We start from the raw sequence: 15,176 nt of genomic DNA, 5'->3' as shown, positions 1-15,176 counted from the left end.
ACACACACACACACACACACACACACACACACACACACACACACACACACACACACACACACACGAATTCTTTGTCTGCTTGTTGGAGAATTGGTCAAGTTCAAAGTGTTCAGAACAAAGACGGCAGTTGTTTGACAAGTACACCACGGGTCGGTTTAGCAGATCTTGTCGACGAGTATTCTGGACCCACTGTTGACATCTGAAATTACAAAAGAGAGCACATAGGATTAACCTGTTAAAACACATTTGATTATAACTACATTCCTGCAGAATGTAGGAGCTCAACCAAGTTCAAATCCTGCCAAAAATGTAGGTACGCTATACACAGTGCAGTGCCAGTGGTGTAGTGTCAGACAGTGGTACAGTGCACAGGCACTTCATTGGACCGTCTCAAACAAATAATGGTAAATAAACACTAAATGTATCTACTATCAAAGTATTAATGTTTCTCTACTCTATTTCGCCTATTATTGTCGATAACTTGCTGTAAATGCCGTTTAAATGCTCATCTGCAACACACAAGTAGTCAAGTACACCGCACGTACGCCCTGTGCACAAACAACAATAATAAGAGAGCCACTGCACTGCCACTGGTAGTGGTACTACATGTATCAACGAAGATTGCACAACTCTTTCACGATGGATTTCGACAAAAAAGAATATTTTTTCACCTTTCCGTATTCTTGGGGAACCTGAAGAAAGACAAGTCGGGCTTACACTGACGATTCGAGCAATTTACAGCAGAACAGTAAGCTGAGCTGACAGCACACAGCAGACAGTTGCACAGTAGCAGATACAGCAACATCCGGAAACTTCGTGTGAACTTGCTTCCTAAAATGGTGGTTGTGGCGACCCATGACCTACTACGCTATGATTGGAGAGTGGTTTATCTTGTGCCTCCGGCATTATACGATCTTTGGTGTGGACTAAGCTATTGACCACCGCACCATCTGTTGGTCAAAACTGATAATCATAAGTCAGCTTTGAGAAAGCCTCCTGATAGGAGGCGAAACGTCAACTGTACGTTTCCAATCTTTACGGTTGAGTAACAATTAACCCAGTTAGATCTATTTAATAACCTTTTACAAGCAATATTTTCTCTTTTGGTTTTAAATCAAAAATATCAAATAACTAATTTATATATTTTTTATTTTCGGAGTAGTTGGTTGTTGCAAACAATCTCTGACCGAAACTTAGAAGGAAAACCAAAAACAATTTCCCTAAAAAATACATGCAATCCATATTCCGGGCCACGACTGCTTCGGGCAGGGTTTAATCTGACACCTCTTCCTCTCCTTGTAGTCCAGTGTGTAGGGCCACGGCGAAGGGTTCATTTGAAGGGTAGGCATCGACGAGTCGTATTTTAGGTTGTTGTCCTTCATCATCCTAGACAAAGACGTGAACGGCCAAAATTAATGTGACATGCCGAATTGTTACAGGGTTGTTGTGATTGTTTGGTGCTGCCCTCGAGTGGCGAAAGAAGAAGAAAGATAGACGGCAGCACTACAGAGAACAGATGGCAGCACTAGGCTACCATGCTGAATCAGATAAGAAGCAGAAGAAAGCGTTCTGCTGATTAGTAATTTCTATCGGTCAACATCTACGAGGTTATCGTGTGACCCAATGCAGTTTGTTGCCCGCGAAGTTGGCGTGGTCATTTCTACGGTGGCATGAACTAGCCCGATCATGTACTTGGCTCCCTAGGGGTTTTTTGTTTGTTCACAAATAAATCGTCTACCCCGCACGTGATTGTTGGAGTCTTTTTCCGGACCTCACAAATGGCGCAGTCGACAGGATTTTCAAGTACGGCATCCATTGAACCAAGGAGATGAACAAACCCCTGATGACGAGAGAAACGAGGAGACATCTATAAGGCAAACATCTGCACGATCTGTGGCGCGGCATACGTGACGCTGAAGGGTCTGCAGGGACACATGGACTCGCATGCCGACCAGGCCGTTGTCAGCATTCTGCAGGATGGCATGGCGACCAGCTAATCAGATAGCCGCGTAGCATTTAGGCGAAAACAATAATGCACTTTGTACACATTTGTATTGTATGAATAAATTGCGCGATTTATGGTGTAGACTGTAGACTGAGGAAGCTTCTCGAGTACAAGCCTCCCATTGCCCTTGGGTTCCTAAATGACGTGGTCCATTCTCACACGGAGTTCCGCGGGTGGTGGAATGGAGGATCGGGTGGGGATGTTGGAGGAGGAGTTAGCGAAGACCAAATTGGTGGAGGCCACACTTAAGGCTGTGTGCCAGCGTGGGCCGGGGTATGCTGCTCCCTCCCGACGTGTGGAACGGTACCGGGACCGTCCGGAGAAGTCTGGCGATCCGGATGTTAAAGAATGGGTTGGGGACATGCGGGCTCAATTAGCCACCAATAAAGGCACCCAGGAGGGCAAGGCGGCATTGGTGTTCCAGCACCTGGGGGGCAGGACCCGCATGGAGGTGAGTGGTCGGCGAGGGGTAAGCGAAGATGCTGAGAACTGAGAAGTCCTGTTGGCGACTTTTGGAGATGGGAACCACCAATCTCTGCCGAGGCTCCAGCAGAAATTTTTTTCGTTTTGCAGAAAGGGAGCCAAGACCTGGTTAGCTGCTCACTGGAGCTGGTTCAATTGTACAATCTGATCACCGCTGTGGGTGGATCATGGGAGGCCTCCATAGACATCACTCTGAAGGGGAGGCTGGCAGAGGCAGTCCATGAGGAGAGCTTGCAACGGGAATTAAGGCGCCTCAACCTCGAGTCCACAGCCCTGACCTACTTCGAGTTGCGGGACCGGGCGATACAGTGGCTGGGCACCAGCCGTGACAAAGGCCGTCACCGTGTCGCTATGGACCAGGAGGTCACCTCTGAGGCTGTCGACCCAGTGGTGGCTGCTATCAAGCAACAAGGCGACCAGTTGAAGTATTAAAGCAGCAGCAGCAGCAAATGTCTGTCATAATGGATATGCTGCGACAACAGGCGAGTGGGGGTCGACCTGTCAACAAGGGCCAACGGCGCCAGTATGGGCTGACAAAAGCCCCATGCTTTGTTGGAGTTGCCAGTCCCCGGGCCATATTCAAAGGAACTGCCCGGATAAGGGGAATGGGCCGGTGGGCCACCCCAGGTTTCCAGGCAAAATTTGTCGGAAAACTAAAGTCGCCTGTTGCAGTGAGCTGTGCGGCAGGCTGTGAGTCCGTGGAAACGGACAGGGTAGGCTCACTTTTAAAAAAGGCAGTAGGAGAGTGCCCCGAAGCCCTAGTTAAGATAGCTGGGGCGGAGATGAAATGTTTGCTGGACACGGGAGCTCAGGTTTCCACGGTAACGGAATCATTCTTCCGTGAGCAACTGAGCAACGGCTAGCATCCCAAGGATGTGTCCGATTTCATCTTCATTTCTGGTGCCCAGGGCTTGAAAGTCTCCTACCGAGGCTATATAGAACGCGACCTTGAGATCTGCGGGCATACATTCCACAGGATGGGATTCCTGGTAGTGTGCGACCCAAAAGGAACCCCCATGGAGAATCGGAAGCGGTTAGTTCCGGGGGTAATTGGGAGTAACATCCTGCGAAGAATGCGGACAGCTCTCAAGGAGAAGCTGTGAACGAGACCTATCTTAAGGGTTTGAGAGACTCCAGCCGAGTAGATGGGAGCCACTGGGCTCATGTCCTTGCCTTATATGGAGCAATCGAAACTAAGGCAGAAGCGGACCACGCTGATCCAAGTACCTCCAGGGTAAGGGTAGCTGGTAGAGGGCCACAGCTGATACCAGCCCGGTCAGTGAAGATACTGGAGGGCACGTGCATAAGGGCTATAGAAGAGCACCTCGTAATGGTAGAGCACCAGGAGGAAATCCTACCAGCCCTTCCTACGGGCCTCGCTGTGGGCAGGACTTGCTCCCAGCTAGGCCGTTCAGGACGCGTTCCGATACAGGTGACCAACTGGAGTGGCAGCGACCTCTATCTGAATCCACGGACGCCTGTGGGCATCGTGAAACCGGTGACGCTGAACCCCCAGCTAAGGATCCATTCCGTGAGTCTCCATGAGGTGCGGATAGAAGAGGTTGGTGTAAGGCAGGCCAATAACGTAGCCAATGACCTGATCAACCGGATGAACATAGGCGAGTGACTCACAAAAGATCAGCATGAGATATTGAACGCCCTAATCAGGAAGCACCAGCATGTGTTCAGCTGAGACGAAGATGACATAGGCTACTGGGACCTGGTCACTCACAGAATCCACACCTCAGATGATAAGCTAGTGAGGGTGGCTCACAGGAGTGTTCCGCCAAACCAATGGAAGGAAGTGCAAGACTTTATCAAGTGGGCATTGGAGAGGGACATTATCCGTGAATCCAACAGTCCTTACGCATCTCCAGTGGCGTTGGTAAGAAAACCATCAGGGAAAGTCCGGGTCTGCCAGGATTACAGGGCGCTGAACCTCAAGACAACCCGGGATGCTTACCCCTGACCCCGCATCGATGATGCCCTCAGGGCTTTGAGAGGTGGGAAGTACTTCTGCAGCCTAGACCTGGCCCACGGCTTCTACCAGCTACCAGTGGCTGAGGAGGACCGGCACAAGACCGCCTTCAGACCTGGCACAGGTGGGCCTTATGAATTCTGTCGCATGCCGATGGGTTTGTGCAATGCTCCAGGGACTTTTATGCGGCTGATGGACCGCATATTTGGAGATCAGAATTTTCAAAGACTGATCAACTATCTGGACGATCTTTTGGTATTCGGTTCATTGCTCAACCAGATGATCGAACGTCTGGATATGGTGTTAGAACGTCTCGGCAAGCATAATGTCAAGGTGAAGCCAGAGAAATGTAGTTTGGCCAAGAAACACATCAGGTACTTAGGCCACATGGTGTCTGCCGAGGGTATTTCCCCTGACCCAGAAAAAGTTAGAGTGATGCAGAAGTGGGAGGTCCCGCGGAGAGAACGTCAACTTCGGGCGTTCCTTTGCCTTTCGGGCTACTACCGCCAGTTCATGAAAGGCTTCTCACAGTTGGCTGCACCAATGCATGCGCTGATAGGAGGACCCAGCAAATCCCACCAGAAAAAGAAAAATCCCTCAAGGGACATCACGGTGGACTGGACTGCAAACTGCCAGGTGGCATTTAAAGAACTGAAGTGGTTGCTTATCTCTGCTCCCATTCTGGGGCACCCTGACTTCTCGCAGCCATTTATTGTGGAGACAGATGCAAGCCTCCAGGGTTTAGATGCAGTGCTATGCCAGGAAGTTAACAAAAAACGTACTGTCATATGCTATGCGAGCCGGGGCTGCGGAAGGCAAGGCGAAACATGGACAATTACAGCAGCAAGAAGCTTGAACTGCTAGCCTTAAAGTGGGCTATTACAGAAAAGTTCAGGGACATGCTCCTGGGATCCCGGTTTACAGTATACACTGATAACAACCCTTTGTTTTACCTGCAAACAACGGCCAAGTTGAACGCCACTGAAATGCGATGGGCAGCAGAGTTGGCTACCTTTTACTTCACCGTGAGGTACAAGCCAGGACGCGCTAATGTGGTACCAGACATCCTGAGCCGCAAGGGAAATCATGGCAAGGAGTTAGCTAGCTCACGCTTTAAAGAAATTGCAGCGGAACCAGTCGCTGCGAGTCTGGATCGGCATTTCCCAGCTACCAACCTACCAGAGAACCTGAAGGAGGCCGTTATCAACTGTGTAGCGCCCCAGTGGATGCAGGAGATCAGCACACGGTCCAAACAGACGGCTCTGCTGCTACAGGCACATTGCCTGAAATACCCAGACCGGAGCTGAGCAAGCTGCAACGGGATAACCCAATACTTAAGAGGATCTGGCACTGGTGGGATAAGAAGCAAGCTCCTACAGTGCGAGAACTGAAACAGGAACCCAAGGAGGTCCGAAGGGTGCTGCGCGACTGGGTCCGCCTGAGGTCCGTAGACAACGTACCTCACCGAGTATTGGTGGAATGCGGTCAGAACGGGCAGCAGGTGCTGCTTCCGGCTGCCCTAAAAGCATCATTACTACAGGCCGCACATGATCAGGCTGGACACCAAGGCATAGAACGAACCCTACGTCTCGCGAGGGCCAGATGCTTTTGGCCAAACATGGCTAGAGAGGTCGAGCAGCATGTCAAGAAGTGCCAACGTTGCACCTTGGCAAAAGCTGGGAAGCGACCCTAAACAGCCATGGGAAGCCTGATAGCAAGTCGACCACAGGAAGTAGTGGCGATTGACTTCACAGTGTTGGAGCCTGGTCTAGGAGGTAAGGAGGACGTATTGATGATGACCGATGTGTTCACCAAGTACACGCACGCCATAGCCGTCAAGGACCAGAAGGCTACCACGGTGGCTAAGACACTGGTAAACCCCTGGTTTGTCCGGTTTGGAGTGCCTAAGAGACTGCGCAGTGACCAGGAACGTAATTTCGAGAGTCAAATCGTTCGGGAGCTGTGCACGTTATATGGGGTGTCCAAGAGTCGCACAACTCCTTACCATCCTGAAGGAAATGGACAGTGCGAACGATTCAACCGGACAATGCATGACTTGTTGAGGACACTCGAGCCCCGAAAGAAGAGGCGGTGGCCAGAATACCTGTCAGGCTTGGTATATGCCTACAACTGCACACCTCACACTACCACCGGGTTCTCCCCCTATTTTCTCTTCTTTCGACGGGAGCCAAAACTCCCAATCGACCACCTCTTAGGAGAGGCCAAGAATGAAAATGGGAAAGGTGACATCAGTCAGTGGGTGGCCGACCACTACGAGGGCGTCTCGAGGCGGCCCTCAAACAGGCATTTAGACGAACGGAGGAAGAGGCCCTTCGACAACAGTCATTGACAAATAAGGAGGCCCAGGATACCAGTATCCCAATTGGGGGAAGGGTCTTCCTGAAGAACCAAAGATACAAGGGTAGACACAAAATCCAGGACGTCTGTATCCCGGAGCCACACCAAGTGGTTGAACGGCCCGACTCTGAAGGCCCTGTCTACCACGTCAGGTCGCTGGAGAATCCAGGGGTAACCAAGACGCTGCATCGCAACCAGCTGTTAGACTCTCGGGAGCTGGTCTCGGACTTGCATGGCAAGGGTCCGGGCTCCAGTGGAAGCCTACAGGTGCGGAGAGTCAATGACAGATCCGACACACCTGACACTGAGGATGGAGGCCACTTCGGGGTTTGACCCCCACGGGAAGTTGACACCACCGATGGCAACCTGACAGGTGAAGACGCCATGGAGTCGGTGGAATCAGAAACCGAGGATATTCCTCAGGAAGGCCACCCATCCAACAGCGAGGCAGACAGCAGCGAGGAGGGGAGTTCGGAGTCCAACTCCGAGGATAATGGTTCACGCAAGACAGAACGCGTGAATGTGGGGACCACTTCTAACCTCCACCACCTCCCCAAATCTGTCCTCAAGCAGGAGACTCGCAGGTCTAAAGTGAAAAGGTCACCAGGTTGTCTTTGTCCCCAAGTATTGGCTAATATCAGCGAGACCCAGCTGTTGTTGGTCCAGCTGTTAGCCGGTGCCAATAGGTAAAATCCAGGGCATGACGAATATTGCAGCGGCTCTTGCTCAGTCATTGAGCGGTTTGATCCAATAATTGTAAGGATTATGAGTGGGAAAAGATGGGGGAGATGTAACATGCCGAATTGTCACAGGGTTGTTGTGATTTTATTGGTGCTGCCCTCGAGTGGCGAAAAGAGAGAAAAGATAGACGGCAGCACTACAGAGAACAGATGACAGCACTAGGCCACCATGCTGGATCAGATAGGAAGCAGAAGAAAGCTTTCTGCTGATTAGTAATTTCTATTGGTCAACATCTACGAGGTTATCGTGTGACCCAATGCAGTTTGTTGGCCGTGAAGTTGGCGTGGTCATTTCTACGGTGGCATGATCTAGCCCGATCATGTACTTGGCTCCCTAGGGGTTTTTTGGTTGTTTACAAATAAATCGTATACCCCGCACTTGATTGTAGAGTCTTTTTCTGGACCTCACATTAATTAGGTGTTAATTAGAAAGGGGAACATTAAATAAGCATTGACTATGCAGACACATAAACACTGACGTGAATATTGCAAATGTTACCGTACGTAAATAGTGAGACGACCGATGTTATCTGAAACGCCTTAGTAAACAGACTTGAAAATGGACTTTTATCGCAATTAATAGCACAACGCCCTCTTTCAGTATGAAGATTAATGATGTGATCAGATCCGATTTGTTATCTGGATCCGGGTTGCAAGCGAGATAACACGTTACAATCCGATAACAACGATTGCATACGATGTGTTTTTTTACGATTGTATAATAATAATTGATGTTACCTATCGTCTAAACAAATAAGACATAATAGAACGTAAATTCCACACGCAGCAATATGGCTCAAGCGACGTTTACTGGTTCTACATATGGTTTCTATATATATAAAGTTGTTCAGCCAAATTAGTTCGTACTCGCATAACTAGAGAACTCCTCAGCCTAGAGGAAAACTAAAGATATTTAAAAAGTTTAAAAGTTAAAAATTCATATAAATTCTATTCATCAATAGATGGCGGTGCGTACAGATTAACATCACGTACGTGTGAATCCATGGTATACCCTTAACGGCGCAGTGACCTAATCGTTAGAACATCCGTCTCCTACACCGGGATTCCGGGTTCTAGTCCCAGCTGGGGAACTTATTTCCTCCTTAATTCCTTTTTTTCTCTTTACCTACCTCTTTGGTATGTTTTTTTTTTATATTTAATGTTTTTTTATTTTTTTATTTCTTATTATTTTTTACTGTTTGGGATGGGATGGCATGCGATGGCATGGAATGGCATGGCATGGCATGGGATGGGATGGAATGGGATGGGATGCGGTGCGATGGGATGCGGTGCGATGGGATAGCATGGCATGGCATGGCATGGCATGGCATGGCATGGCATGTAATGGCATGGGATGGCATGAGATGCAATGAGATAGGATGAGATGAAATGGGATGGGATATGGGATGAGATGGAATGAGATGCGGTGCGATGGGATGGAATGGGATGCGGTGCGATGGGATGGGATGGGATGGCATGGAATGGCATGCATGGATGCATGAATGGATGCATTGATAAATCGATATAATTGGGGTATTTTCCTTTCAACCAAGCGGTCACCAACTGAGTAACGCCACTGATTTTCCCGGGCAACGCCGGGTATCCCGCTAGTTCTATATAAATTTATTACTATATAATACATATTTCTTCCTTTACAGTGTGGTTTTCAATTCTCTTGTTAGTAATATATATATATATATATTATATAGATTTATATATATATAATATATATATACATATATTATATATAGATCTAAAGATTATAATAGATTCCGCACGTTGGCAAAGTTACTGAGTATCGCTGAGTATCGTCTTCATACCGATAATCTCGTCCTGCCATTGAGACGTACTGTTGCTCTTCCAGTAGTCCTGGTCGTTCTTGTGCCTGAAGCAAAGTATCAGAGTAAACACATATACGCGAGGAAGGGGGGGTGTCAGTGATGGATTATAGAGGTCAGGAACGATAGCGAAATGTTACGTTCAGAAGTCATCCATGCTCACAACGCTATATATTTAATTGGCTAACAAAGTGACAGTAGCTATGTAATATATCAAAAAATAAAAATAAATAAATAAATAAATAAATATATAAATATAAATAAAAATAAAAATAAAAATATATATATATATATAATACAAATTTATATATTTATATATTATTCACAGACTATATTTATATTATATATAGTATATATAATATATATATAATATAAATATATAATAATATAAATATATACAATATTATAAATATTATAAATATATAACATATATAAATATATTAATATCTAAAAATAATCAAATATATAAGATGGCGTCTTAGCAAGAAGCGATTGAAAACGTTTCAAACAGTAATGAGAACGAGTGTAAGCGAAAGAGAGAGAAAGCGGGATGAGAACGAGACAGGGAGAGAGGAGAGCGAGAGCGAAAGAAGAGAGAGAGGGGGATAGTGAGAAACAGAGGAACAGAGAGAGAGAGTTAAGAGGAGTGAGAGAGAGGAGAGAGAGATGAGATGACAGAAGAGAGAGAGAGAGAGAGAGCCAGCATGACGTGGATTACTCGTTGCGCTTATCTATGATTTTCTATGAGTACTAAACGTGATGGAGTTGCGAGGCGAGCTTCGTATCCCTTACTGGTAGTATTTCCTCGACGACCTCATAGTTGTCGTGTACTCTCCCCCGGCAGACACGAGACGTGGCCGTCGCTGGCATTATCCGTCTCGGATTTTTTCTAGGAATTAACAGCACTAATATTGTTTTCTTCTCGTATTTAACGCCAGAGCGTATTGGAGAATTGTTATCAATTTGGCATTCAGAAATGATGTTGCTGTTTAACACAGACTAACACAACACACGCCCCCTCGCCCCCTGCGCACCACGCACACACTAGAACAGGCCCCCCCCACATACACGCGCGCACACACGCTCACTCACACGCGACGCGCGACACACGTTCACTCGCGCGGCGCGCACACACGCGGGCACGACGCACACGCACTGCGCGCGCCTGTGGCAAGATCAACTTCTCTCTTCTCGCCTATCTCGCCTCTCTCTCGCGCTCTCTCTCTCTCTCTCTCTCTCTCTCTCTCTCTCTATATATATATATATATATATATATATATATATGTATATATATATATATTCATTTATTGATTTATATATATCATATTTGCCTGTCGACGAGCAGAGCTTTGATGTCGTCCTCCCACTGCGTCTGTACGGCATCGTCAAAGCTCAGCATTACCACTTGAGGCACGTCGGACACTGCCAGCTCGCTGGGGATATTCGTGCTGCTGCACAGACAGTCCGGTAGGTGGCAGTACGCCGCATCGCACGGCTGCGCCTCGTTTGATGATGCCAGATTCCGCCCGTAGGTGGCGCGGAAGGCGCTCGCGACGCAAACTGCATGCAGCGTCCCCTTCCCACACTCAGGATATACCTGTAGTAGAATTGAGCCAGAGCGAGAGCGCCATCTGTCGTGGAGTTTGCTCGCGACGGCGGGCAGCGACAGCAGTAGATACACGGCCGACGATTTCATCATTATGCCGACCGGGGGAGCTCCTTACCGCTATGCGAAGATCCTATAGTCTTCTTTTAAGACTCTTATAGGCGGGGTTGCCTGCACGTATACGCTGGCGTGTCGAATACCTGGTAAAAATTCGAAATTTAAATTCGAAATTAAAATACCTCGTAACCGTTAGAAAGGTTTAGTAGCAGTGGTTTAGTGGCTGCTGATACGGTGAGCGTTGACTTGAATTGCTATCTGCGGGTTACTGTGATATTCTTGTACGCAGTTAGAAAGCGGTGATTTCCAGTGCGCGGGTCCACCGTAAATATCCGGTTATACCTACACAGCGGTCCCGTTGACAGGTGCATCATAAATAGTGATAGCCGACTATATTATATCAATACGTCTCGGATAACAGTCTCCCAGATGTGCATTATAGACAGCACTATAAGACAGCATTAGGCCTATGGCTAGCAATATGGGTATCGCAATGTGGCAGGAGAAAGATGATATATAGAGATATAATATATATATAGAAGTAATGCGGAGATTGCTTGTAGTGGTAGCTTCGTGCTCAGCAGGAATCTCACCGTGTGTGGGGTCGATTTCACTGAGTTTTCGGTCTCGCGAGGTGGCGAGGAAAATATCTGTCGAGTTTGATAATTTTGGTTTCGCGAGGCTGACAACTCAGCGTGTGCGGGGTATGTGAAATTCCTGCTCAGTTTTGTCGCGTATGCGTATTTAGTTATTTCGAAATGCCCCCCGGACAATCACCCCCCGGACAATTACCCCCGGACAATTACCTCCCGAACAATTACCCCCATGCCCTTCACCTCCCGAACAATTACCCCCCGGACAATCACCCCCCGGACAATGGGGTTAGCCGCTAGCTTTGTCAGCAGGTGGCGCAGCGAGAGTTAGAGGTGTTACAACGATTGCGCAATCAACGGTCAGTGAAAAGACTACAGGAATGTCACGAATAGCATCGTTATCGTCATAGCGATTATAACCAAGTTAAACTCGCGCTCTCTCGTAAAAGCTCTGCAAGCGATCACCTTCAGCAGAGGCGACTATTACTAGCACACTTTTAAGAAGTGCTAAATATCGAAATTAGCTTATAAAAATTTAGTTGATTAGCTCCATTTTTGACTTTTTGAGTTTGCCAGGTAGTTTTCTTCTGCGTTTTCCATCGCAGTTAGATTATAAAACAACTGTTAGTGTCTATCAATTGCGGATTTATCCGCTCAGTATAAATAGAGACAATGCCACGAATTGGCAAAGACTTTCGAGCTGGTAATGGGGTAAATAATAGACGGCCAGGTGTCTCCTAGTACGAGGCCCGGATACGTACCTGGTACCAAGGTACTTGGCCTATATTACATACCGGCATTTATTCTACATGTTTTATTTTGTTTATATTAAGATTAGCTCTCGACTTTGCTAATGCCCTTCCGTTGCCACACCGCATTTTTTTTTTAATTATGTAAGGTGGGAGGAGCGAGGAGGCGGGAGAACGTGGGGAAAGGTGTGGAGAAGGAGGGGAGAAGGTGGAGGAGGCAGGAGGAGGAGCAGAAGTGGAGGAGAGAGAGAGGAGAGGAGGAGAGGAGGAGCTAGAGAGGAGAGCGCCTCTACCTCTCCTCTCTCCTCCTGCCATCACCATTTCTCCCCTCCTCCTCTGCCTCCCTCCCTCAACCAACAACCTGCGAGCCTCCTCTACCTTCCTCTTAACTCCTGGCTGCTCCCCCTCCTACTCCTCCTCCCACTCCTTCTCCGTCGTCCTCGTAAACTCTCCTCCCTAAATGTCGCGGCGTAAATTCCGGGGGGTTAAATTGTTGGCCGAGGGGCAGCGGTCGCCGTAACATGTCCGCTGGGCGGTACATTTACGGAGAGTTGATTATCGGAAAGCGGGGGGGGGGTAAATGTGCGAGGGGTAATTGTCTGAGGGGTAAATGTCCGGGGGCGTAAATGTCCGGGGGGTGATTGTCCGGGGAGTAAATGTCCGGGGGGTAATTGTCCGGGGGTGAATGGCATGGGGGTAAATGTCCGGGGGGTAATTGTCTGGGGGTAATTGTCCGGGGGGTGTTGTCCCGGGGGGTATTTGTCCTGATACCTCGTGCACCAGACGGTGGCATCCGCGAATTTTTTTTATCGCGAGGCTGACAACTCAGCGTGTGCGAGGGTATGAGGCTCCTGCTGAGCACGCACGAACCTCACAGTGTGCTCCTTACAAACGGAGACGGAGATGGATTCTACCGCGAGTGTGAGAAGATATTTGCAACGTTCTACACGTGTGACCTGCCAAGCGCCATGACAGTGTAGAACGCACGCGCGCGCGTATATATATATATTTATGTGTGTGTGCGTGTTAATATATGTGTAGTAATATATTACTACATGTGGCACTCTTCGGGTGCGTGGCTGTGACACTCATCCGTGTGTGCATGTGTTCGTGCTTGTGTGCGTGGTTGTGTGAGTGCCCTCGCACGTGTAGGCCTATGCCTCATTGCCTGAATGTCTGCTGGCCTTCCTGCGTGCTTGTATTTCCACATACACATCAACCTGCGGGTGTGCTTCTGTGTGCTTTACACAACTCACAGCTCAATACTATTGCACGACGACAACCACGTACCATATACATAACCAGCACGAAAACGTGTATGTGCACTTACCACGTTATATCGCCTCTCCTCATTTTTACTTCCCTATCTCTCTCTCTCTCTCTCTCTCTCTCTCTCTCTCTCTCTTTATCGTTACCCCGGATTCGATTTATCGGCTTCGTACGTGCGTGATTATCGATGAAATAGCTAATCGATGACGCAGTTCGCCGTGCGCAGGTGCAGGGTGATTGGTTGATACATCGACGACAGTTCGACCGACGACAGGACAGAGCATGGGATGAGGTGGGGGCAAAAGAGTCTGGGATAGAATGGGAATAAGATAGAGGCAGAGGAGAGTAGAATAGCATAGAATATGGTGGGGCAGAATTGAGTAGAATAGCATGGAATGAGGTGAGGTAAAAGAGAGTAGAATAGAATGAAATAGGGTGGGTCAGAATTGAGTAGAATAGCATGGAATAGGGTGGAGCAAAATAGAGTAGAATAGAATGAAATAGGGTGGGGCAGAAGAGAATAGAATAGAATAGAATGGGGTAGGGCAAAAGAGAGTATAATAGAATAAAATATGGTGGGGCAGAATTGAGTATAATAGCATGGAATGAGGTGAGGTAAAAGTAAGTAGAATAGAATGAAATAGGGTGGGCAGAATTGAGTAAAATAGCATGGAATAGGAAGGGGTAAAAGAGAGTTGAATAGAATGAAATAGGGTGGAGCAGAAGAGAACAGAATGGAACGGAATGGGGTGGGGCAAAAGAGAGTATAAAATATTAAAATAAGGTGGGACAGAAGCGAACAAAATAGAACGGAATGGAGTGGGCAGAAGCGAACAAAATGGACGGCAACAGGGTGTGATATAATGACTTTAACCTGACTCAGTACTCAGTAGACTTGAATTTTTGAGAATTCGCTATAACTGTATCAGTCAGTGCGCATGACAAATGTCGAATAATTATATCTGCGCTATTCTACGCAAACAGTACATTTAGGCGTAAATATAGCGAGAAAACAAAACGAAAGGTTTTTTTTAATTCCACGCTTTATTTTCATAAAATTTTCATCTCTAATGGATTCATTACAAAGCCAAAGTTATTTATTTTACAAATAAATGCGATTACATAATAAAATTAACGAAATTTACTCGATTTATCGTAGCCGCGTAGGCCTAACGGATATAAAGCGATTGAATACGTTACGGTGTTCCGATTACAATAATGTACCCCGCCCCCGTACCAGCTACCAACGCTTGCAAAGCACGACGGGGGAAAAATCACATTCTCCCATCAGAGCTAACACATCACACTGATTTCTTATCGCAAAATCAACCCGGTGTTTCGGCATGCATCCACGCCAGTATTTAAAACGAACTCAAAACGAAACAGTCATACTCTCCGGTGCTGAACATTCACCACTCTCGGGCGCTTACTGTCCATTGGGGTTCCCTACCCAGGGGTAATTCGGCGGGCATTGGCTGTTGCACGTCTGCATGTAACGCT

General features: G+C 47.5%; 1 protein-coding gene across 2 annotated transcripts in view; it reads right to left on the bottom strand.

The window, feature by feature from the left end:
• Positions 1-88: 88 nt before the first annotated feature.
• LOC106813397 overlaps positions 89-15,176 on the bottom strand; it is an 18,316-nt gene continuing 3,228 nt past the window's right edge. The window contains exons 3-4 of one of the 2 annotated variants that reach the window (XM_014817533.1): positions 9,343-9,449; positions 89-199 (exon numbers count right to left, since the gene is read on the bottom strand). In XM_014817533.1, the coding sequence (XP_014673019.1) occupies positions 9,353-9,449 (97 nt within the window). In that variant the 3' untranslated portion in view covers positions 89-199; positions 9,343-9,352. Of the gene's footprint in view, positions 200-9,342; positions 9,450-10,158; positions 10,197-15,176 lie in introns of those variants that run through there. The other variant, XR_001394463.1, reaches the window with a different exon arrangement.

Source organism: Priapulus caudatus, unplaced genomic scaffold, assembly GCF_000485595.1.
Source record: "Priapulus caudatus unplaced genomic scaffold, Priapulus_caudatus-5.0.1 Scaffold766, whole genome shotgun sequence".
In the NCBI taxonomy this organism is placed as follows: Eukaryota; Metazoa; Priapulida; class Priapulimorpha; order Priapulimorphida; family Priapulidae; genus Priapulus; species Priapulus caudatus.
This window is presented reverse-complemented; position numbering and strand designations above follow the sequence as displayed.